Below are 24,698 nucleotides of genomic sequence, written 5' to 3'. Positions count from 1 at the left end.
AGAGAAATGGGGGTGGGGGGGCCAGCTGATGTTCCGAGGACCTGCCCGCAGAGGCACAGGTGGCCCTGGGACCCAAGTCCAGCTGCCTGCCAGGCACTGCCCTCCACCATACCCCGCTAGGAAATAAGCTCCACTGTTAGACAGTTTTTTCTGGAGGGGTAATAGGACAATGAACTGAACCCAAGTAAGCTGAATTCTGTCCCCTCAAAGATATAGTGAAGTCCTAACCCCCAGAGGCTGTGAATGTGACCTCACTTGGAAATAGGGCCTCTACTAGCATAATTAGGTCAAGAGGAAGTCACAGTAGACGAGGGCACTGCACCCCCCGGCCCCCCCAGACCAGTGTCCCCATAAAGAGAGCGATTTGAAGACACAGATACAGACAGGAGAGGGCCCGTCAGGGTGATGTGTCCACAGGCCCTGGGGCACCTGGACTGGCTGCATCACCAGACTCCGAGGGAGGCATGACGCTGACTAACCCTCAGAGCTGACACTGATTTCAGACGTCTGGCCTCCAGAACTGGGAGAGAGAAATTTCTGTTGTTTTCAGCAACCCAGTTTGTGGTTGTCTGTTACATCATCCCCAGGACACAAACACAGCCCCCAGCTAGAAATGCAAGATGGCTTGGAGGAGGAAGGCGTCCACACACACTGTCCAGCACAGGAGTCATCGACAGCCTCAGCCTCATGCTGCCCCTGCAGGGTCCCACCTACAGCTTCCCTCCACCAACCCTCCCACTGTGAGGAGCTCTGAGCAGCCTCCAGACATAAGCATGTCTAGGACAGGCCGATGTCCAAGGGGCCAACTGTGCTAGCCCAAAAAGGAAGCATGCTACTTACAGGGGGGCCCTTTGGTCCAGGAAACCCCGTGGGTCCTTGGGGTCCGTTGGGTCCCTGGGGACAGAGAATGGCCAGTTTGAGGAAAGATGTCCTCTCTCCCCTTGTTCCCATTGCTGTCCTCCTGTGTCACTGGGGCTCTGCACACAGGCATCATTTCTCACTGCCCCCCACGAGGTTTCTCCCATTCATTCAGCCCCCTCCCTCGCCACAGAGAAACAGGAAGCCCACTAAGGGGCTGAGGGGGCAATACCACAGGGCCCTTGAGGGAGAGACAGGGCTGAGGACCACCTGTTGTCATCTCAGTCACCTGGCAAACCCTAAGACCCGGGCCAGAGGTGCAGGGTCATCATCTCTGACCAACAGAAGCATTCACTCCCAGGGGTCCACAGTCAGGATTACAGGAAAACTCTCACCCCCGCCCAGCCCCAGAAGCCATTCAGGGGTCTGAGTGAAGCAGGCGCCTTCTGGGAGACGTCCCCAGAGCCTCACGACACTTACCCGTTCACCAGGAGGGCCGGCTGGGCCGTCACCTCCAGAGTTGCCCTTGGGAGGAAAGGAGAGAGAAAAGCTTCTTACTGTAGCTACTTGGACAAGGGGACTCTAGCTCCCAACTCGTTGGAACTTCTGAGTCAAATCCTGGCTGTGTGTGCTTCCCAAGGTCACCTTGCCCCTCAAGTAAGGGGCAAAGAGCACCATGCTGACCAGTAGTGCCCAAAACCAGCCTGTCCAGTCTGCACACATAGCTGACAATGAGCCGACTTCCCCCAACAGGGTCATGACATCTGGAGGCAGAATCCCAGGTCAGACAAAGGCTGTGGTTCAGCCAAGAAGCACATCAAAAAGTCACGTGACACAGGGATGTTTCCTGGCCTACCCCCACGTGACAGCAGCTGTCCCAAGTTCTCACAAGTGAGTGTCAAGTCAGCTCACGGAGGATAGGAAATGCTCACTGTGAAAGCATTTTTGGTAACCCCCTGGGTGGTGCGTTTGGTCAGCCAGGGCTGGGCCAGCTCTGTACCTCAGCCGGGTGGACGGTGCCACTTGGAAGGTGGGTTCCAGACCCCACAGGGGCAGCTGCTCACTGGGCACACACAAGCCAGACTCTGGCACTTGTCGTGCCAGAAAGCACTTTCTTTAGATTTCCATTAAAGATGTCTGCAGCTTCCAGGCCCCTGGCAAGTCTGCCTCCAGGGTCCAGCCCTGCTGTCCAGCCCTAGCATGCAGCCCAGTCCTGCTCTGCTCACAGGGGCCACCCCCCATAAGTGTCATCCTTAGCCCCATGATTCAATTAGATCTTATTTGTCTAGAGGCCACTGGAAGGGACATGCTCCTTAAATACACCCAAGAAAACTGGTATTTTTAAATGAAAAAGGCCACAGACATCCCCCCACCCCCCGGAGCCCCATGTCTCGGGAGCTTTGGTTCCTGCCACCCGCCACAGAGACCACACACATACCTTGGGGCCAGGCTTCCCAGTGATGCCACGCGGGCCTCTCTCACCCCTTGGGCCCTGGACAGCCAGGAGAGAAGAGAGGTCAGCTCAAATCCTGCAGACTAGGAGACGCCGTCCCTGTGCCCCACACATGCTCCCGAAAATGTGCTCCCAGCTCCCAAAGATGGCCCTCAAGACAACAGGGTGTTACCGTTGGGCCTCGCTGCCCCCTTGGTCCGGGCTTTCCGGGTGTCCCCTAGAATCAGAGAAAGGGCTGGTAAGTCACTCTCAGAATGCCTGGCCCTGCATGGGCCCCCTTGGGGTTATTTAAAGACTGATTCCCAGGAGGCTGGGAGGGACACAGGCCTTCCTGGCCCCCTCCTTATCTTTGTTTGAGTAGGAGATTGCCCTACTCAAGGCGAGGAAGCTAACTGCACACCCAACACACAGCACTTTATGCTGGCCCAGGCCCCGGGAAAATCCAATTTTCTTTCTGAAGCCTGACAGATGTTTAGTCTGTTATCTGGTTTCCTTTCCTCACCACATCGCCACTTCCCTCCCTCCATCCTCCTCCTCCTCTCTGCAGGAGGGAAATCATTATTATAAGAAAAAGAGAAGAAAGTCCACCCCTTTCATACATAATTTACTTTTCCTACAGTTAAGAATATTAGCCATTAAATTTTCAACAGACCCTACATTCGGACAAACTTGCACTTTAACATATAAATCACAGATCTGAGGGTCCTTTGCTTCTCCTGTAATAGAATTTGGACTCCTTTATCCAATATTGTTTTGAGTTTTCCAAACCACAGAAACCAACGCACTGCACTTGTTTTTTCCATGGCAAAGACATTAAGAGCTGGGCATGCAGTTCCCCGCAGTGCACGGAGGTGATGAACGGAGTATGGACGTGTCGCCAACCAGCTCTTGGCTCCTCTTCCCAAGTTTTATTCTGGCTGCTAACGGGAGAGCCCGAGAGGCATCCGTATCACTAAAGGCCACCTGGTGAGTTTCCTCTTACCGCCTTTCAATCATTTGCTGCCAGAATCAAAGCTGCTTCCTGGAGTTTCCCATCTCAAAATGTATTTAATAAAACTTCTATAATGACGAATTAATTACGTTGCTTTTTGACGCTTCAATTATATGGCGATATCCTTCAGTCTTAAATAAATATTTGCATAGGAAAATGAACAGAGCATCTGGCTTCTTCCAGTGACAGACGTTCCACCTGTGTGGACACTGTGACCAACCCAGGACTTTCCAGCACCTCGGGACAAGTCCCGGCTGCCGGGCCTCCTCACTCCCACTGTCCACCAAAGTGACACCCCTCAGCCGGCACCACAGTGACCAAACCGCGCCTCAACCCCACAGCACAAATGGGTCTCAGCAACTGTCCATGCTACACCAGCAACTGTTCAGGCCCGCTGGCCTCCCAGATGGCACCTTGCTCATAGAATTCTTTGTCAACTAACCCAAGCTGAGGAGCATGGAGCTGCGGAACACAAGGTTCCCCTCCCCCTCCCCGCCCATCTCCCTAACAGGCTCCTTAACAACCGTTGTGAATACTCTTCCTCTCGTCCCTGCTGGAAAGGGACGGACAGTCCCACCAATGACCTTGCCGATGTCCTCTGCTTGAGACATCTTTCAGGTGGCTGATGGGCACTCCTAAGGGCTGGTCTTCCCTCTCCCCAGGCAGAGCCCCGGCATCCCCCCATGGCCCAGGGCACAGGCCCACGATGGGCCGTCCCTTTGCCCACATCTCCACCCTCAGCTACAGCTCGCTTCAGACAGCAACTTGTGTCCCTGCTCTTCATGTCCAACCTGTAATCAATGGTCCCCAGTACACAGCCACCAGACCTGCAGGGGCTGGAGGGCCAGGCAGGCAGCCCAGTCACACTGGCCGTCTGCCATCTGGGAGCATCCCCCAGACCCAGACAACCCAAGGATGTAAAAGACCTCCCTGGAGAACAAAGCCCCCATCACCACCCTGGAGCCCTCTGGTCCCCTTTCCAATTCCCGCCACAACACTGGGAACTGAGCTGCTTTTAACAGTCTCCCACATCCCCCCTGACTAAACCAGTAGTGACCACAGCCCCTGCCAGGCTCCGCTGCACGAGTCTCCTCTGATGGGCTCAGCCAACCTTCACCCTATCCCTCCACCTTCTCCCCGCTCTGCTTTGTTTTTTCTACTGTCCCGGCCCAGCAGCCATCCCTCCTGTGGCTCAGCAGAAATGTCACTGTCCCCTGGAAGCCTCCCCGGTGAGACTTGGTGCCTGTGACCACTCCCTGAGTCCCTGTCCTTTGTGGTGACGGGAACACCTGTGCGTGCTGGTCAGTGGTGCTGCTCTCTGGACAGCAGGGGGACGTCTGGGTTGATCACCTGAGCCCCCAGCCTGGCAAAATGGCCCACACGTAGGGAGGACTTGAGAAGCTTGAGCTGCTGGAATGAGTGAACTTTAAATGAAACCACAGATTATGAAGTTCAAGGAAGGGGACAGAAAGTAGGGCAGCCACCGAGGCTCAGCAGACGGGAGGCTTCATCTGGGGCCGGCCTGGGAACAACTAGGAAGGGCCATCCAGCCAAGCGTGCTGACAGTGCCACTCTGTCCTTCCCCAGCTGTGGTACAAAGCAACAGCTCCATCCAGAATACTATCCTACACTTCAGACACCTCTTCTCAGTGATTTGACTGAAGTCTCCCAGGGTGACAGCTATGCTGGGCCTGCTGAGGAGGCAGCTCTGACGGGCCACAGGGAGGAGGAAGACGCCCGGGGCTCCAGCCCACGTGGATCAACCACATCACCACGTGCTGAGAAGGAAGCGAATGCCTCGTCTTCTCTGCCTAAGGTCTGTACTGTGAGTTGAGCCATGAGCATGGGCAGCCGGGGTTGGACATCTGAAGCCACAGAGCAGCCTTGGGCAGCTCCAATCTGTGGCTGGGGTACGTGGCACCTGGGGGGGCCTGGCAGGTCGTTGCTTGAGTCAGGCTTTGTATGTTGCCTCGTGACCCACATGGCAGATGCCCTGGACAACAGATAGTCGTGCCCTGAGGGTAGCCAGAGCGTTTGTCCAGACCCCAGCTCAGGAACAGTGAGGCCAAGAAGCCCAAGGGAAGAGCATGTGGGCATGTAACCTAAGGGGCCTCAATCCCTGGTTCCTGCGGTCCTCCATGGGAAGTATTTGTGGTAAATTCACATTGCTGGCCACTGCAGGTCACATTCCTTCCCTGTAGTGTGGCTGGAGAGGCTCTGGTGTGGGAGCGGTGCCTGTGGGTGTGCAGAGGACAGCCTTTCCCCAAGTCGGACAATCTCTAGAGGAGAGAATGACCGATATAGATAGATGGAGAAAGACAGACAGCTAAACAGGAGGTGGGTGGATAGATGAACAGAGCTAAACAGAGGCAGGCAGACACGTGGCGGGGGGTGGCAGACACAGAGGTGATAGGCCTGGGTCCATGCTGCGCACTTGTGCTCAGAACAGCCCTTATTTCCCTGTTCTGTGAATCTGGCAGAACACATTTGCTCACGAGGTCTTGGCTGTCCTGAGTCTTTCTCCTTGTCCCTCAGGGGGTGTGTGGACTCTGCTTTAAACACGACATTCACCGGAGGCCCATGTCCGGGAGCAAGGGGCCCAGGAGGGTGGGCTGCCGGGCCTCGGGCTCGGGGCTGGGTGCTGCGGTGCCCACAAGAGCCGCCGTCTTCTGAGGCACAGGGCATGCCGGGCCTACTCCCCCCTGAGACAGCACACAGACCCCCCTCTCAAGCCAGCTCAGAGTCCAAGGCCTGAGGTGACCATCTTGCCCCTGTCTTCTCACCGGCCACGCTCAGGCACTGTGACTCTGTTAAGGAGTGTCCTGGGCAGCAAGGGACTCCGGAAGCAGGGAGGACACAGCTGCCCAGCCCGGCCCCCGCATGCCTCACCCAGAGGGTAGAACAGGGGTGACAAAATGTGCTATGCTGGTGGGGGCTCATGACAAGGCCAGCTGCTAACAGGGATTGACTGAATTGGGACCAGGGGAGGGAGGCACTGGGACATTCAAAGAAAAGAAAACTCCTTTTCTCTTTGCTTTTAAAAATAGCTTGGAAGAAAAGTCCACTTGGGTAGAAAGGGAGGAGGAACCGCTTTCTACTAATGGCCTAGAAGAGCTTTCTGGACTGAGGTGCTTCTCAGAGAACAGCGTGGGCAGCCAGGTGGGTGAGAAGTAACCAGGTCGCCGACTGCAGAACCAGCTGCCACCCACCAGGGCAGCTGAGCCAGCCACCGGGCAGCAGCTGGGCTGTCCTTACCCTGCCGCCCTTCTCTCCGTTGGCACCAGGAAATCCAGGGAATCCAACGGAGCCCTGAAAGAGAATCACAGAGGACGCCGCTGTGCACCTGCCAGCTGGGGGAGGGGCCTGTGTGACAGAGCACAGACTCTGACCCCAATGCCACCCACCTCCCCTTCCATCTACCTGTTCATACACCCCCCTACCCACTCTAAACATTACTTCCATAGCATCTCACAGACTTCAAACCTGAAAACCCAAATGGAGCCTTAGCCAGGCCTCCACTCCTCTCTCCCCACTGTTCCCCCACACGCCGCATCTGTAAAATCCTGACCGGTGTTTCAAGAGAACAGGGGACAGGGACGACCAAGATTAGTAAGATGAGTCTCCCTGTGTGATAATTTGTGGTGCTTTGCTGTCATGTTTTGTGGCCTTCCCATAATACCTCCAAGTACAGCACAGCAACTCCCAGAAAGAAATGCAAATTCATGCCCCGATGACAGCGTCTAACAGCTACTTAGCCCTAGAAATCTATGTGTGTACAGATAAAAAGTGAGCTTAAGGACTCTGATGTGGCAAATATCCAAACGCCTCCCACGGGGAGGAAGGCGCACCAAGCACCACAGCAAAACCCTGAGCCCTCTTTCCTCTGCCCATAATGTCACACTGGTTAGTCCCAGCAGGCCTCTCCCCTCTGCAGGGCGTCAAGCCCTAAACCTGACCTGAGCTGGAGCCCACGCCTGTGAAGAACTTGCAGGCTTCCGAGCTCTGTGTCTCTCACAGGGGACTGAGCTCCCCCAGCCCATGTGCATGGCCACATGCCAATCTGCACAGGAGACTAGACTGAGGAAACCCCGGTACAGGTGACCCAGCTCAGTCCAGGACCTGTGTCACTGGGTATGTCAGCCCTTCACTGGATCTGGCCACTGTCACAAGGACTCGAGCAATATCCCCTATCTCTTAAACTTCTCTTCCTTCCTCTTCTCTCCCAAAGGGACATGTATTTAAAGAGGACAAATGAACTCTTCTGCCTCTCTTTAACCACATTTGTGTGACCATGTGTGGTCAACAGCCATGACACAGCCATGTTCAATGCTACAGTTAAATATGAAACAAAATCCCTGGTTGCAGCAAACTGCCTCTCCTGCACGTGGCTATGTGTCCACACACAGCACCAACATTAGCATTCCACGGGAAGGGCAAATATGGAATGGAGAGGCCTGGAGAGCATCCTGGACAGCCCATGCCTGGCTACCTGTGTTAAGGAGTCCTTGCTCACGGGATGGAAAGCAGATGAGGCTAACAGGGGGCATCCAAGGGCCATACGCCAATCTGGAAAGGGTCAGACCTTGCTTCTGCTGCTAATTATGTCTCTAGTGCAGGCAGCTGGTTATTTTTTAAGGCAGAACCATGAATAATAAAACATGGGATTTGGAAAAAAGAAGAAAACATTTTCAATGATTTCCAAAGCCTTAAGGACCGGTTTCACTTAAACCTGAACATGATTCCATGTAAGAAAGGTTTCCTTTTTCTTTCATACTCTATTACAAGTGAGCGGCCTTCAAATCCCCCAATGAGGCAGCGCTGAGAGGACCATTTAAGGAGTTCAGGGTATGGACTAAGGACACCTTTGTCCACCAGCTGACCAACAGGTACAGAGGCTGCCAGGAGGACTGCAGTGCTATGTGCCCACGGCCTGGGCAGGCTCTGTCCCCTTCTCAGCAAGGCCCCACTCGTCACCCAAGCACCTCCCCCCAAGCTGGCAAACTAACGCAAAGGCACTCAGGAGGCACGGGGAGCGGGTCACCCCTCAACATCTCACGATCCACCGGAAGGAGAGCGGATGAGCAGGGGCAGGGCGGGGAGGGGGCCAGCGAGTGTCCCTACAGCACACGCGTGCTGGGACACCTCCCACAGCTGCACGTTACCTTTGGCCCTTGTCTTCCTGGGTATCCAGGTAGTCCCGGAACTCCGAGTTTTCCCTGCATGGGGAGAAAGAGCGGCATTAACAGTGAGTGTGGTATTAATCAAATCATTTGCTCTGAGCACAGAAAAAGCCCATGTGACCTGGCAGGGCAAGAGGGGGATGCAGCTCTCAGAGGGGCCCTGCCTGTCCTCTGGGATGGATAAGCACCGGGAGGGAAGGGGACATCTGATCCGTCCTGTAGCCACACAGAAGCAAATGCCCACAAGGTTGACTCCATTGTGGAAGCAAAAGTGGTTACAGGCAAATGCCCCAAAGGACATTCCTCATCTGTGGAGCGTCTCTTCACCCTCTGTAAGAGCTCCTGCCATGGGGGCAGGGTGGGCTGGAAGCCACTCCGTATGCTCACCCTGCTGGCCTCTGGCAGCTGCAAAGGGCACCAGGCAGGTAACACCAGGTTGCCGTGCTTTCAGGCTGTGATCGGGACACTGTTGTTTCCCCCAGTGTGGAGGTGGGAACTCAGTAAGGACAGGGGTCCTCGACTGTGGGTTGAGGGCTCAGACCCCCAAGCTTCATGACCACCAGGAGGAAGGAGCTCCTCCAATATGATGCCGGAGGTCTCCCAGGTTCTCACTCAGGACCACAAAGGCTCGGTCGATCCACCACAGTCACTGGGCAGAGGGCAAGAGGCCTGGGTGGGCAGACAGGAGCCCTGACCAGGAGTCACCCCTGCCCTGCCCCAGGGCCCCAGGCCAGGGGCAGGAACGGCCTGTCTAAAGCTTTTATGGAGCACAGACCCCTCTAGGACAGTGCTCCAGCGTCCAGCAGTACCAACCTTCTCCCCACTGGGCCCCAGCGGACCAGGATCGCCATTGGGACCTGAGCGACCCTTCGGGCCTTCAGGGCCATCTTCTCCCCTGGGACCAGGTGGGCCAATCTCCCCCTGCAAGTAAGAAAAGAAGAAATAAGGGAGGCCCCCCCCACCACCATGCTGAGAGCAGGGCAGAACGCTGGCCAGCTCAGCCTCGGCCACCAAGGAGCCCATTGTGCAGCAAATTACAGGGCTCTGCTGAGCTGCCCCTGCAGGAGGCTCCCTGCTATTTATTTTCTCAAGGCTGCACACTCCCACTTCCCAATCACCTTCTCTAAATTGAGGGCCTCTTGGCTAAAATAACTTTGGTTAACAATAGCAGCTCTGAACTGCTACTTCCCCAAATAGAGCAGAATGACTGGGGACTGCTCTTTCTTCTGAAAGCCCAGGAGGTATGGAAATAGACCACAGCCCCTGGCCATAACTGGGACTCAGACACTCTGCCTAGTCTGACTTCCTCATGTTACAGATGGGGGGCCTGGGCCCAGATAAGAAATGGGGCTGGGGGCCTGCCGAGGCTGACCGCTGGCCAGGGCGGAGTCCCCAAATGCCCCTCCTGGTGCTCTCTGTCTCCTCAGGCTCAGTCCTCTCTGATCCTTTGCTTCCAGGAGCAGCGGTGGAACTGCCTGCAACCCCACAGTATAAGTGTGCCTTGCACAGATAAAAAAAGGAGTAGTAACTTTCTAATTCTTAAGCTCTAATCTGTCTAAGTAGAGAGCTCTATCCCTAAGGAGGTTCCTTGGTTCAACAAAGTAACCCTTCCCCTGTTTAGCGAGCACCTACAAAGAGCCAAGTGCGGGCTCCGCTCTCTGGAGATGGATGGGCCCCATGTCCTGGGCTCGGCAGTGCCGCACTCCCGGCCCCACCCTGGCCAACTGCAACAAGAACTCTGCTCACGGAGCCCAGGCACAAGGGCTGGGGGTGTCCTCCATGCAGTTACTCTGGAAGCTTTGGATTCCCTCATAATATGGACCCCAAATGTACGTATTGCATCATCCCAGGGGAGGGGTAAAGGGACTTTCACCAGCCAGGCTGAGGGAGGCCCTGAATATGGGGAGATTTTAGGGTCCTTCCCCTATAAGCAGCAAAGTAACTGGACAGAACTGTGAGACGAAGCCCTCTCTCTTGTCTAGCCTGCTGACCAGGTGAAGATCACTCCTGCCTTCTGTCTGCCTGGGTGGGACATGGGGCAAGTGCTGGGGGCTCTCCTGTTCTGGCAGGCTCTGAAAGCTGCCGCAGACTCTGCTTTGCAGAGGGTTAATTAGGGTAGCTGAATAACAGCCCTGCATCAGCCAACATCTGTCCATCCAGATATGTCCACAGCTGCCACTGTGGCTATACCCACCTGAAGGGCACCTCCTTCCTTCTGCCCAGGCTTCTACTCCTTCTGAGGTCATCAGGAAACTCCCAGCGCCCACCCCAGCAGCTGGCCTGCCCTGGCTGCTCTGCAGAGCCCACTGATGGGCCCCATGTCCTGGGCTCGGCAGTGCCGCACTCCCGGCCCCACCCTGGCCAACTGCAACAAGAACTCTGCTCACGGAGCCCAGGCACAAGGGCTGGGGGTGTCCTCCATGCAGTTGCTCTGGAAGCTTTGGATTCCCTCATAATATGGACCCCTGTGCCATTTGTCCCCCTCTCTCCTGGTTCTCTGTGGGCTGGCCATGTGAACAAACCCTGGCCCTGGCAAGCACCAACGGGATGTGTCTAGAGCTTAGATAAATTAGTCATTAAAAAACAAGCCAAATTGTTGGGGCTTCTCCAGATAGCCAGCATGAGCCCATGAAGACTGTTTGGGAACCTAGATGCCCAATGGACTCAGCAGAGACCCCAGGCCCTCACCAGAGTACTGCTCTGCTGGTGGCCAGCCCCATGGCCCAGGCAGGCTGCTGCGTGCCCTGGTCATCGGGGCCATTTCCACCACCTCGCTCCTTTCTCACCCCAGGCACCTCTCCTCATCCTTCTTGAGCCAACCCACAGTTTCAGCCAGAGGAAAAGTGAGTCCCTATAGACCCATCTGTGCAGAACACAGGCAGAGGGGCTGGGTGACCAGTTATCCAAGGCCCCAAAGGAATAGGAAGTGAACAGGGTGGGGACAGCTGGACCTCTGGGCCCCAGGCTGTCCTGCCCTTCTAGCCAGCAACCTCTGCAGAGGTGTCGCCTCCATTCTGAGATGCTGCCCTGGGCCCCCAAAGCCCCCAGACCCTCCTGCAGGGCCCAGAGCGCGCCCACCTTTCCCCAGCCCAAATCCCAAATCAATGTCCTCACCCGATCTCCTTTGATGCCCATGTCGCCTTTAAAGCCAGGAAAGCCATCTTCACCCTGCACGAGGGACAAGAGGTGTGGGCACACCTCAGTTTGGGCACAAGGGCCCACCTCCCAGCATGTCCCCACCCTAAGCCACTCAGCACAAGGTCCCCCAATCTCAGGGCTGCAGCTCATGGCCTGGCAAGGAGTGAGGTGCCAGTCCCCTATGAATGCCTTTCCTGTTAATCCTTGCATTTCCAGACATAAAGCTCTGTGGCTCTGGCTGGCTCAGTCCAGCAGCGGCCCTGGTCTGGGGAGGGCCCAGCCTGGCCCTGAACCTTCTGTGTGGCTGGTCTGAGGGAGGCTGCCTGAGCTTGGGCATCACTCCTCAGAGCAGCTCTGCTCTGTCCACCTAGCACTGTGTGAACGGAGTAAGGCGGGGTGGAGGTGCCCCCAAACAAACCCTACTGGCCTTGCAGGTACTTCCCCCTGAGAAGGCAGGTCACAGAGACCAGGAGCCATCGGTGCTGTTTGGGAATCGGAGGAGTCACAGGTGAGGCTGCCAATGACCTGCTTGGCCCCGGGTCTGGTCTTTTCCATCCAGGAAACCACAGAGGGACCTGTCCTGCAGGGCGTGGCTGGCATTGAGAGAGTAGCCTTGGCTGGGCCTATGCTCAGGATTCAGGGGCCACATCTTAATCCAAGAAGGGTGAAAGGCCAGGAGCTGGGGACCCAGTCAGGCCACAAATTCTCACAGCTCTGCCAGGACCTGGGACAGAGCGGGATAGCCTTCTGTGACATGGTGAAAATCCAGTCCTCCTGGCCAGCTGCAGCCCAAGGTCCTCATCCACAGTGTTGGTAAAGCGCCGGCAGCGTATCAGCAGTGGCCACAGATAATGCAAGAAGCCCACAAAGATGGCTCCTCACCACTGCCCTCTCCCACCCAGACGGTCTCGGGCTGCCTGCAGGGCCGGGGGACAGCATAGTGACTCCCGGCAAGGAAGTATCCTCACCACAATATGGTCAGCATCCTCTCAAGCAGCCCTGTCTCTGGGGAGTGCAGATGCAGGGACCACAGTGGGACACTGAGAGGCCATCTTCCAAAGTACAAGAGGTCCCTAATGAAGGTGCCCCCCAGAAACCAGCGTGCCAGGAATTCTGGGACTCGGGGGCCTGCAAACAGCCCTGCCAGGGGCACCAACTGTAAGGGGAATCCCTGTCCCCAGACTCCAGCGAGCTCCATTTAGAAGGCAGTACCCTTGGGTGACGGAGTCACTCAGAAGCTGCCTCAGAACAGACACAGGCTCAGGGCTCTGCCATGTGGGAGACGCACTCTGGAAAGCATTGGACAGCACCTCCCTCTTTGCTGCTCCGACCACCGGGGCAAGCCAACTAGGGTGCTTAGCAAATGCCACCACTCAAGGGCCTTTTAGCTGCTGTGTTATTTCCGCTCGGTGTGACCACTCAATATGTCGCCTTGAGAACAGTTTTAAGGCCAGCAGATTCCACAGAAGGATCCAGGCAGCTCCTGCCACAAGTGCTGAATGAGGGGGTGCCGAGTGAGGAGCTGCAGCACGCGCACCATCCCAGCGCAAGTGCAAACACCAGGCACCGCACACAGCCCCGCAGGCCCCTGCATCCCTGGGAAACCTCGCGGTCTGCCCGGCAAAGAGGCCTGACACGCCTTATGAAGAACGCGTCCGGGGGCTGCACAGAATGCAGGGACACCCACAACAGAACAGAGGCAAAAATGGGGAGTGAGGCTCAGAGTAAGCAGCACCCCCGGAGTCCAAATCTGCACCTGGACTGAGCATTAAACTTGGCTCTGAACTTCCTTCCTCAAAACAAAGAGATGAAAGTGTCCAGCGAGGTCCACATTGTTCAGAATGTCACAGCTACAGGGTTATGTGGAACATTCCAACTGGCAGCCCATGGTGACACCCTGTAGCTTTGTGTTAACCAGAATGATACCTGTAGGCCTGACCTCATTCCTGGCCACAGGCAACAGCATGGTTCTCTGAGCCACAATGTATGCTCATTAACGCCACCTGTCACCAAGCCAGGTGGGCCATGCCAGATGCAGTCAGTCACCTGGCAGCACTGGGCCAGGTTCCATCCTCAGAGCTGGGTGGGGCCCAAGAGCCAGCTCATCGCCCCCCTTGCCTGGCTCTGCTACATGATGTGAGTTTCTGCAGCTCAAGGGGCTGCCCAGGGAAGAACATTTAACTAAATAGACCTTTCTGCTAGCTGCCTCACTTCCTTCTGCTGGGGAGGAAAACATGGGGCAGAAGGTGTCCGCTGGTCTTTGGAGGGCAGTGGGAGGCTGTGCCTTGCTTCTGGGGTAGGTACACAAAGCCCAGTCACCCTCAGCCCCACCAGGCGATGTGCCCCAGGGCCCATCCTCCTCAACTTGTTTTTCTTTTTGCAACCCACATACCTCCTGCAAGGCAGTGTCACCCCCTCCATATTCAGGGTGACATCCACCTGCACCTGCTGGGAACCAGCTCTAGATGGGGCGGGGCTGGAGGAACACACTCACCTTCTCACCCTTGGTGCCCTTCAGGCCACGGATGCCATCTGCGCCCTGTGTAGCAGAGAAGGAAGAAGGGGCAGCAGTTACAGGAGGGAGCCTCCGCTGAGCTCCTGCTCCCACAGGCACAGGTCAAAGCCCAGTGCGCCAAGAAAGGCTAGACTCTCCACAGCTGGAGCTGGGCCCAGCCGCCTGCCCCTCAGACAAGCTCTCCGGCACAAGTCCCCACTCAAGGGAAGAAGGTCTCCCGTCCTCACACAGCCTGCACCCAAGGCCCAAGAGAGGCCCAGGGTCTGTGGTTCTTGGGCTGACCTCCACGGACTCCTCCCCTCTGTGCAGGAGACCCAAACCCACCCTGGCCCTTCCAGGGGCCCTTAGCCAGCACACACTGCTAATGCGTCAGATGTTTGGGGAGGAGGTGGGACATGGTGTGTGGGGCAGGACAACTCATCTGTGTCCCAGAGCCTGCTCTGTGGCCTCTGACAGTGTCCCAGACTTCTCTGTGCCTCAGTTACCTCACTCAGGGAGTAGAGATGATGACAGCCCTTACCTCGTGGCTGCTGCTGGGAGGGGCACATGTGTGAGGCCTACAGGACCGCATCGGGCACACAGCAGCTGTGCCATAACCAGTAGCTGCATGCCATCTGGTTATTTTAATTCCGTATTATCATTAATGTATGACATGTTATAATATCATCAATTAATGATAACAACAATAATTACCATGCTTGTAATCAGTTCAAGACACACCATTGCCTCTCCCTGCTAAACAAAAACCTCCAGGACAGGCCCAGGAGGCTTTCCCAGCATTCTCACTGAGCCAAGAGCCTCAGTCAGTGCAGATAAACCCGGTGCAATTACGCAGCCACATCCTCACTATTAATGCCTATCGACCTCTGACCTCCCAGCAGGGAGGCTGTGAACTCTAGAGACTGACCGCTGACTCCAGCGGCTGCCTCAGCCATGGGGCGCCTGAGAGGGCCATGCCTCCCTCTCAACTGAGCTCCCGGTCCAGGCTGCAGGAGGACCCAGGAGTCACCAGCTGCCCTCTTGTGGCCAGAACCTTCCAAAGACCTTGCAGCTCTGGCCTCTTCCTGGGTCCTGGGGAAGGAGGGCTGGAGACAGGTGCTCTGCAGAGCCATGGGGTGGGAGGGCTGCACGGCCTGGCCCTCCCTGGAGAAGCAGCATGATGGGTCACCGCAGTTCCCCTGAAACTGATCACCCGAGCACTCGGAGCATCGTGAGATGCCAGCGAGCTAAGCCAGGCACACCTGCACACTCAGCTGTGGACGGTGACGCCTGCTCTGGCCCAGCCCACTACCGCTGGTGGAGAGGCACCAACACAGGGATCCAGGCCTTGGGGCAAAGCCGAGGTGCCCAGAAGGTCAGGGTAACCTGAGGAAGCTGGCAGCTGGGGACGGCTCCTGCTCACTGAGCAGTGACACTAGGTACACTGACAGGGACAGCACCACAGGTGCCTGGATCATCCCTCAACACCCAACCCATCGGCAGAGAGGCCACGGCTGAACGAGCTCCCTCATGCTTGCTTCCACCTGAGCCTCTGACGGGAAACGCACAAATGCAGACCATGTCTCAGTACCCATGTCCACAGCAGAGGCAGCCCAGCCGAGTCTGTGAGCCAGCACCCCAGGGCAGCCCCTGCACTCGCAAGCGCTGGTAACATCTGTTATCCCACTGCCTGCAGCCCCGTGTTCTCCAGGAACTTTTGTTTTGTTTTCTAGCAGGGCACCTCCTTCCAGAGTGGTCCTGGCCAGAAGCCCCAAGGGGCAAAAAGAACAGGTGGGCCACTGGGGCTCTGCAGGGGCACGCAGAGGCTCTGTCCGACTCACTGCATCCAGGCTTCTCCATAGAGCAGGGTTTCAAAATAGCACTAGAACCCCGCACAGGAGGACGTAGTAGGAGAGGAGGTATTTTCCTTTTTAAGGCAATTTTGAATTCTCTCCACACTTGTTAAATAAGATAGTAATTTTAGATTCCACTTATTTCCTCTGAAGCTCATATAAAAATCACAAGTGTGGTGGAGAATACAAAGAGGATGTAACCGACGTGGGGGCCCAGGTTTAACCTGCTCAGGTATGCTAGCTCCTCAGTGTCTGGCATCATCTGGCTCTCGCTCCCCTATCTAGTGCAAGCCCAGAGGCAGGGTCCGTGCGGTTGGCTCGTCTTTCCAGTAGCGCTAAATGCCCTGGTGTGGTGTGGGGGCATCTGGCACCCCTCTCTTCCCTCTGGCTGAGCGGGCCTCCCAGGCCTTATGATCCATGCCAGAGACTGGGACCAACTACACAAGAATGGGGCTTCCCAGCTACAGAACTTCTGACCATTGGACCAGATAATTCCTTGTCATGCGGGGTTGTCACATGCACTGTGGGGGTTCAGCAGCACCCCTGGCTTCTGCACACTAGATGACAATGAACCTCCGCAGTCACACAGGAACCAACCTCTGTTGAGACTGGCTGGGCCGGGGCATCCTTACACCAGCAGTGGGCCTCTGTGCCTTTCCATTTACATGAGCTTCAGAATGGCAGGGAGCAGACGTGGGGACAGCCCAGAGTGTGGCAGGGTTTTTGCCTAGGCCTAGGTAGGAATTCACAGCAGCTGTGGGCTCCTACAGGGTGGTTTGATTTTGCTGATAGTCCAGGGGTCCTCAAACTGCGGCCCACGGGCCATATGAGGCGGTATGATTGTATTTGTTCCCATTTTTTTTTTCTTCAAAATAAGATATGTGCAGTGTGCATAGGAATTTGGTCATAGTTTTTTTTTTAACTATAGTCCGGCCCTCCAACGGTCTGAGGGACAGTGAACTGGCCTCCTGTTTAAAAAGTTTGAGGACCCCTGGAAGCCCTTCAGAAGGGCAAGGGCAGAAGGAACCCCAAAGGAAAGTTAAAGGTTAAGTGAAACCAAAGAAACACTATGCTATGCTCTGAGTGTCATGTCCCCCCAAATTTATATGGTGAGACCTAATAACCAAAGCAACAGTATTAAGAAGTGGGGCCTTAGGAGGAACCTAGGTCATGAGGGTGGGGCCCTCCTGAGCACTATTAGTGCCCTTATTGGAGGCCCAAAAGTGCTTTTTGCCCCTCCTGCTATGTGAAGAGCTGCCTAGGAACTGGTGAGCAGCCCTTACCAGACACTGGGTCTGCCAGCTCCTTGATCTTGGACTTCCCAGCCCCTAGAACTGCAAGAAATAATTTTCTGTTCTACCATTTGTGGTATTTTTGTGACAGCAGCCTGAACAAAGACAATATCTTTTTTTTTTTTTTTTTGTAGAGACAGACTTTCACTTTATTGCCCTTGGTAGTGCCGTGGTGTCACACAGCTCACAGCAACCTCCAACTCCTGGGCTTAGGCGATTCTCCTGCCTCAGCCTCCCGAGTAGCTGGGACCACAGGCGCCCGCCACAACGCCCGGCTATTTTTTTGTTGCAGTTTTGGCCAGGGCTGGGTTTGAACCCGCCACCCTCGGTATATGGGGCCGGCGCCCTGCTTGCTGAGCCACAGGCGCCACCCAAAGACAATATCTTTTCTCAGGAAGAGAGTAGGGCTTTGGTGGAAGGTAACTAGATATCTCTTAATAGGGACTATCTCTAATGGTGACAGTTCAGTGAGTCCACCTGCTGCCACCATCACTGCCATTTGGGCCAAGGCTCATTAGGTGGCTGGAGCCACTCACACTGTCTAACTCATGGGAGTACCAGCATCTATTTTCCCAGCCAAAACTGTTCCAAACCTGGGTTTTCCTTCCACCCTCCGCTTCCAAGTCTAACTGGATTGCTCATGTCGTGAATGAATTTCAATCAGATAGACAAGATAAGAGCATTCTCCATAAACATTTTAAAGCAAACACCTTTTTAGCTCACAGAAGCAGCATTATGCAATTAGCCATGTATGGGAGCTGGCAAAGACTTGGCTACGCGAGAAGAATTTATAAGATACACATGCATCGAACTCACATAATCAGCATTTCTGTTAAATTATAACCCTTATAAAATTCACTAGGTGTCTTGCTGGTAAAAAATGCTTTAGGGAGAAACCTGACAGGCCCCAGGCCCCCACCTGTTGGGAGGTCTGTCCTCAGTGGACCCTGAACTTAGAACATCCTAATTTCTGGGAAAAGGAAGTTGGGGCCATCCAGGAACAAGACCCAAGGACTTAATTAGGAATCGATAATTCCAGCTTGAGTTCCTCCTTACTGCAGCGCCGATTTTAGTGTAATTTGGGGCAAAGCACTGAAAACTGAGGTCTTGGGTTCTCCCTCCCCCAAGCCCCAGGGCAGCCATGCACTTGGAGGCTTGGCAAGCGTGACGACGCACCTGGGGCTGTGCAGATGTGGGCAGGGGGCTTAGCAGCGTCTTTATGCAAATCCCTCCAGCTGAATCAGTTGAGATGTGTAGTGTATATTTTCCCTCACATCCACTTAAAATCATTTTGACAGAAAGAATCATCATGAACTTCCCTATGCAGCTTCTCTGCGGCATCACTACTCTCAGAGAAGAGCTTATGTGCACATGTCCTTAGGGGCACAGCTCTCTGCGTACAGACGTACTGACATGTCCAGGGAGCCGCTCAGAGCAGACATGGCCAGGGTGATGCCACAGCAGGACCTGTGTGCTGGACCCCGCCCCAGAGCCCTGCACCCCGTGTAACATAGTTCTAGAAGAGCCAGAATGGCAGAGACTGGCTGTGAATGAATGGACACTTCCCGTGAACCCCATCATGCAACACGCTGGCCTGCCCAGGGGCTATCGATGGGGACAGACTCTCTTCTTCACTCTTTGAATGGGCCAGTGGCTCAGAAGAAATATTTCAGAGCTTCCCCAGCAAAAAGGCCACGGCTGCTGTCTGTGAGGAGGATAGCAGGAGCCTTACAGATGGACATACTGAAAGGTGTCAGGCCCAAAGCACATCCCCATCCTGACAGATGGGCACAGGCGTGCCGGCAGCTTTGTCACAGACTGGCTGGAGACTGTCCTCGCTCCCAATCAGCCCTCCGCTGCTAAGCCCCACTGCCCCAGGACCCAGTGTCCCCACTCAGGACTAGGAGGACCAGGTCACTCCAGCTTGGGCTGGAGGGAGGTTTAACCATAGAGGAACTGCCGTGCTCTTGGGGAGACCTGTTCCCATCTCTCTCACCTTGACTCCTCGAGGACCTGGGTAACCAATGGGACCCTGAGGGCCAGGCGGACCCTAAAATGAGAAGCAAAAAGACCATCAGCTGCATGTTGGATGGGGGTGCCCAGGTCATTCCAGAGTAAGGCAGAATGTAGACTCCCCCAGCCCAATCCCTCCTGCTGCGAGCAAAAGCAGCCTCCCAGGTGAGGCCTCCAAAGAGGCTCCTGTGGGAGATGCCAGAGGCACCTGTGCCCGCCCCGTAGGCCCTGCCCTGAAGCTGGAATAGCAGTCTGTGTCCATGTAAGCGGGGACACCTGAGGCCAGTTAAGCAGCCCAGGAACTCCAGCAGGGGTCCTCAAACTACGGCCCGTGGGCCACATGAGGTGGTGTGATTATATTTGTTCCCATTTTGTTTTTTTACTTCAAAATAAGATATGTGTAGTGTGCATAGGAATTTGTTTATAGGTTTTTTTTTTTTTAAACTATAGTCTGGCCCTCCAACCGTCTGAAGGACAGTGAACTGGCCCCCTGTTTAAAAAGTTTGAGGACCTCTGAGGGGTGGGCCAGGGTGAAATGCCAGCTTTGCTGCTCTGGGAGGCAGAGTCATCCTTGAAGAAACACATGCCAAGCCCAGGGCCCCTGCAGCAAGACAGGAGAGCCTCTGGCTAGGAGAAGGGGACAAGGGCTGGGTGTCTGGAGTAGGATATCCTCTAACCGTCAGAGGGCCTTGGCGATGACCACCCAGAACTCCCTGGGGTGGGGCCCATGCCTCCTGGTGGGGCATTAGCCCCAGGAGACCTATGCACTGGGCGGCCCCCACCACACCCTCTCAGGCCCTCTCCTCACAGTGATTGTGACAACAGCCATCAGCCCTGGAGAGGATCAGCTCTGTGAGGGCAAGGCCCCGTCCTCTTGGCACACAATGGAACTGAGACGCGTAAGTTCTGGGGGAATGGCACTTGTTCGGGTTGGAAAGCCAGTTCCCAGAGTGGCAGGTGTTCAGGGGGGGCTCCAGGCCCAACAGCTGGTCAGCACAACCCCAGGTGGCCCCGGTATGCCTCCATCTCTGACTGAGGGCCAGAGGCTGTGCCCAGGGAGGGGGTACATCTGAGCCAATGCTGGCCCTCTGTGGCAAGGCCTAGAGGACATAGCTCAGATTGGCCAGCCCCTTGCAGGCTTGGGCAGGCTGCCTAGGTCGGGACCCAGGAGGACATGGCCTGAGACCCTGAGTCATTCTTGCCCCTCGAGTCCACGAACGCTTAGGGGAACAGCAGTCTGTAGGGCAGAAGTCTGTACCAGCCTGAGCACATGAGAGAGGCACAGGTGGGCCTTTGTCACTAGCAGTGCACAAAACCCACACATCCTAGGCTCAGGATGAAAGAGCGGATGGGCCACCAGGAGCCTCCCGCCCCCCAGCCAGAGGGCTGCAGGAAAATGAGGGTACTGCCATTTACAGAGCCTGCTAGGGCTCGGGTATCCATCCAGACCCATGATAAACCACCCACTGGCAATGGAGCAAGTGTCTCCTATTGGGAAGGAAAGCTGCAGGGAGGTTTGCCCCACTGACCACTGAGACTTCCACGGGAGTGGGGAGAAAAAGGGAGGGGAGGCAGGGGGAAGGGTCATGAGGCCTCTCCTGCAAAGCACTTCAGCAGGTTGGGGATGGGGGACTGGCCACAGGCCCCGCTGTTCCCAGAGACTCTGCCCTAGCCCCACCACATCCCTGGCAGGGGTGCACTAACCCAGACAGGGGCACCTCATGGGCAGTGATAGGGACCCTGCTTCCTGGGAGGGAAAGTCTGGGTGTCCTTGGCAGAGACACCTGAGCATGGGCTGAGGCTCAGGTACCCTGGGGTGGAGACTGAGCCTTGAGCCCCAAGGCCCACCTGCCCAGGACGCTGAGAGGAAAGGGGACGGCAGGGCGTGGTGAGTACCCACCTGACCGCCTTTCTCTCCTGGAGGGCCTTCTTTGCCAGGGTGCCCCTGTCACAAAAAGAAAGGCCTTGGTCAGACATCAGCCACCCAAGAAAGTAACCTCCTTCAGTCTTCTGCTCCCCCCACAGCACCACAGCACATGGCCGTGATCGCTGACATTCCCTCATTTCCTTCCCTTGCCAGGAGCAGGGTGAATGCGGGACAGCAGGAGAGGAACCAAGCACAGCGGGTCACTCCCAGACCTTGGCCTGAGCTAGTCAACCCAGAGCCCCAGCTGCCTCATTTGCAAAATGGGAACCATAAGGCCCCGTCGGCCCTCGCCAGGCCGGGAATGATGACCCTCTAGTGCAACCTCCACAGGCCACAAATCTATGACTGAGGATGGGACAAGGCAGGCACCTGCTCCAGGTCACCTGGCAACAGGCATCTGTGGGGTCTGGGGTTGGGCCCAGGCTCCAGGTGCTACATTTCAGGATTAGCAGACCCAGGGGCCTCTGACCATCGGGAGTAGGGGGACCCAGAGAAAGGCAAAGCCTGTCACCTGGCTGAGGGGCCCCAGCACATCCCCAGGTGCGCCCTGGTTACACTCCCCTCCCGCTGGGCCTGGACCAATCCCATTCCCAGGGATGTGAGTCTCTCTGACTTCCCACAGTGATGAAAGTAGAAGGACACAGGCCCACCACGAGGATCCCAGTGGAGAGGCCGTGTGGTGTGGTGAGGGGCTGACCGGGCATGGTCTGACTTCCCTGCATCCCCCACCCACCTCGTGACTGTGGACCTGGATGAGATGCCCTTCAACCTGAGCACCCTAAAGCTCTGGGACTCTGTTTCCAGACATGGCAGGTTTAAGGAGACCCCAGACACATCTCTCAATAAATGATTCATGTGTGGCTTTTTAGAGACTGGGTATTCTACTCTGTCACCCAGGCTGGAGGGAAGTGGCACAATCACAGTTCAGTCCCTACAGCCTCAAACTCCTGGGCTCAAGTGATCCTCTGGAGTAGCTAGGACTATAGGTATGCACCATCATATCCAGCTAATTTTTTTTTTTTTTAAATATGGGGATCTCTCTATGTGCCTGGGCTGATCTGGAACTCCTAGGCTAAAGCAATCTTCCACCTCAGCTTCCCAAAGTGCTGGGATTACAGGTGTAGGCCACCCTGCCCAGCCTTGAGTGTGGTTTTTACACTTTTATTAGCTGTACAATTGGACTTGATGCCTTTGCAAATAGCCTGTCATGATGGCAAAGCGAGTCAGGGTGCAAAAGGTCCCTTTTGGGAAGCCTGTGGACTGGGAAGTCTTTGAGGAAATCCAGGCTTTGTTAGGGACACACTTGGTCTCTGGTCCAGAGGGGGCACACTTGGCCTTCCCACCTCATAGAGGCAGGGCTGGACCCAAACAGGAACAAGGAGGGGTTCTTTGTGGGCTTTTATCACAGTTCCACCAACCACAGCCATTTTTGAGTTAAGCAACTTGGAGCAGGGGCATCCGTGGCCGAGTGCCAGGCTCCAGAAGGATGCACCGGGGGGCAGACCCCAAACCTCAGTCACTCAGAGAGGCCAGCTGACCTCGGTCAGGGGCTGGAAACACCAGCCTGCAGCAGGGCTGCTGCACGACTGACCCCGAGCACCCACGAAGCACGTCCCCAACCACGAATGGCCGGCAAACACCAGCGGCCACGCTGAGGTCAAATTTCTTAAGATATGTTTTAAGTTGTATTTATAGACTGAGAGTAACTGGAGCTGGGGGAGAGGTACAAAATTTGCTCAGTAAAAACGTTTGAACAGAAAAAGACTGAAAGGAAACAGAAGAAAATAACGCGAGTGATAGACCTTTCCGCAGTGAAAGGCCAGGCCCTGTTCCCTCTTTTTTTCCACTCGTTTGCATTTTCCAATATTCTGTAATGAGCATTACGTTTATAATGGAAAAATAACAAAGCTTAAATTATTTGTATTAGATATTTCCCTGATTAAAAAAGTAATATATGTTCATTGTAGGCAATTAGGCAAGTGGAGAGGAGATTAAAATCCTTCATAAACTCAGCACGCAGAGTGACTGTGGCTAATTGCATGGATACAGTCCTTCTAATCCATTTTTCTCTGCATATATCCATGCAAAATTGACATGGCATGATCTATTTCTAATTTAATATTATACTGTGAGCATTTTCTCATGTCACAGAATATTTGCTGCAATTTAATTTTTGCTGGCTCCATAATATTCCATTGAAACATAATTCATTTTATCACATCCCTGTGGTGTGCCATCAGAAATTATTTAACAATCTATTTCAGGGTGTTGGGTCTGATTTGTTGCTTCAAAACACCTAACACTTCTTGATGGGTTTTAAATCAATCTTCCTTTCTTCAAAACCAAAACCAAACCAATATAAGAAAAAACATATCCCTACCATGCTACCTTTCTAAAGGAGATTTTCTTTAAGTCATTTTTTTTTCTTCTAGATTCGCATAGGACCACTGAATCTGGGTAGCTGAGCTGACCGATTTTTCCCTTTTGTTTGAAGGACCTCCAAGCATGAGCTGGCTCAGCTAGACTCAAATACACCCACCTTCCAAAGGTGTGAGTGCAGGTTGGGGAAGACAGACGGGGGGTCCGTGAAGGGCAAGGCGAGGGTGTCTCCAAGGCACTCTCCACTCTTTGTTTCCCCTAAATAGGAATGGAAACTGGGGACGCTAATTCATTGCTGGTTTCAATGTGGGGAGGAGGATTCCAGGACAGAACAGTCAGGTCAGCCGCGGACCCACAGATTACAGCAGAGCAAGGAAAGGGGACGCAGCCACCCCACACCAGGCTCGGCTGTCCCTCAGGGCGCCAGGCCTGGCCATCAGCATCACCCACTGAGGAAAGGCGCGGGAAGAGCAAGAGAGACACACGTCACCCTGTCCCTACTGACTCCACCCACGGGGACCAGATGGGGTGGTCTATTTATTTTCCTAACTTTGTATAACAAGATGTGCTATTTTCATAATTACAAAATAAAATTAAATACAAATGTACATTAAAGGACACAAAGCACCCATTGGAAAAGATGAATCACTTAGTGTGCAGGTGTGGCCAGGCAACTGCAGGTCCCCAAAGAGGTTCACATGGTGATGAGAATGACCACAGGCTGCTTGTTCCCATCAAGGAAGGGCCATCTATGATTTGCGATTCACTGGACCAAATATTCTCAGGCACAGGAATGTCGTGCGGCAAGCAGCCACCAATTAATTGTCAACATATTTAACTTTCTCGTTTAGTTTTTAATGGCCTTATTAAAACCATAAAATATGCTGTGTTTTAAATAATTCATTTAGCTAATCTCGTGTTCTAAAATAGGCTCTCTTTCAGTATCCACTAAATAACACTCCCCCGCCCCAAAAGAAAATAACAGCCGGCAGCAACTTACAGAGAGGGTGGTGGGTACAGGCCCACACTCAGGCACACACACGCATGCACATTTGCACACACGTGTCCTGGGCATCTTCCACTTCCCCGCACCACCCCCTCCACACAGCTTGGCTACAAA

General features: G+C 54.8%; 1 protein-coding gene across 4 annotated transcripts in view; it reads right to left on the bottom strand.

The window, feature by feature from the left end:
• COL5A1 (collagen type V alpha 1 chain) overlaps positions 1-24,698 on the bottom strand; it is a 170,484-nt gene that overhangs the window by 42,796 nt on the left and 102,990 nt on the right. For all 4 annotated transcript variants that reach the window (XM_053558724.1, XM_053558706.1, XM_053558715.1 and 1 more), the window contains 11 exons: positions 21,173-21,217; positions 19,256-19,309; positions 14,115-14,159; positions 11,597-11,650; positions 9,296-9,403; positions 8,465-8,518; positions 6,558-6,611; positions 2,484-2,528; positions 2,297-2,350; positions 1,339-1,383; positions 841-894 (listed from right to left, as the gene is read on the bottom strand). In XM_053558724.1, the coding sequence (XP_053414699.1) occupies positions 841-894; positions 1,339-1,383; positions 2,297-2,350; positions 2,484-2,528; positions 6,558-6,611; positions 8,465-8,518; positions 9,296-9,403; positions 11,597-11,650; positions 14,115-14,159; positions 19,256-19,309; positions 21,173-21,217 (612 nt within the window). The remainder of the gene's footprint in view (positions 1-840; positions 895-1,338; positions 1,384-2,296; positions 2,351-2,483; positions 2,529-6,557; positions 6,612-8,464; positions 8,519-9,295; positions 9,404-11,596; positions 11,651-14,114; positions 14,160-19,255; positions 19,310-21,172; positions 21,218-24,698) is intronic.

This window comes from Nycticebus coucang, chromosome 2, assembly GCF_027406575.1.
Source record: "Nycticebus coucang isolate mNycCou1 chromosome 2, mNycCou1.pri, whole genome shotgun sequence".
In the NCBI taxonomy this organism is placed as follows: domain Eukaryota; kingdom Metazoa; phylum Chordata; class Mammalia; order Primates; family Lorisidae; genus Nycticebus; species Nycticebus coucang.
Note: the sequence above shows the minus strand (reverse complement) of the source record. Positions and strands in the feature narration are given on the sequence as shown.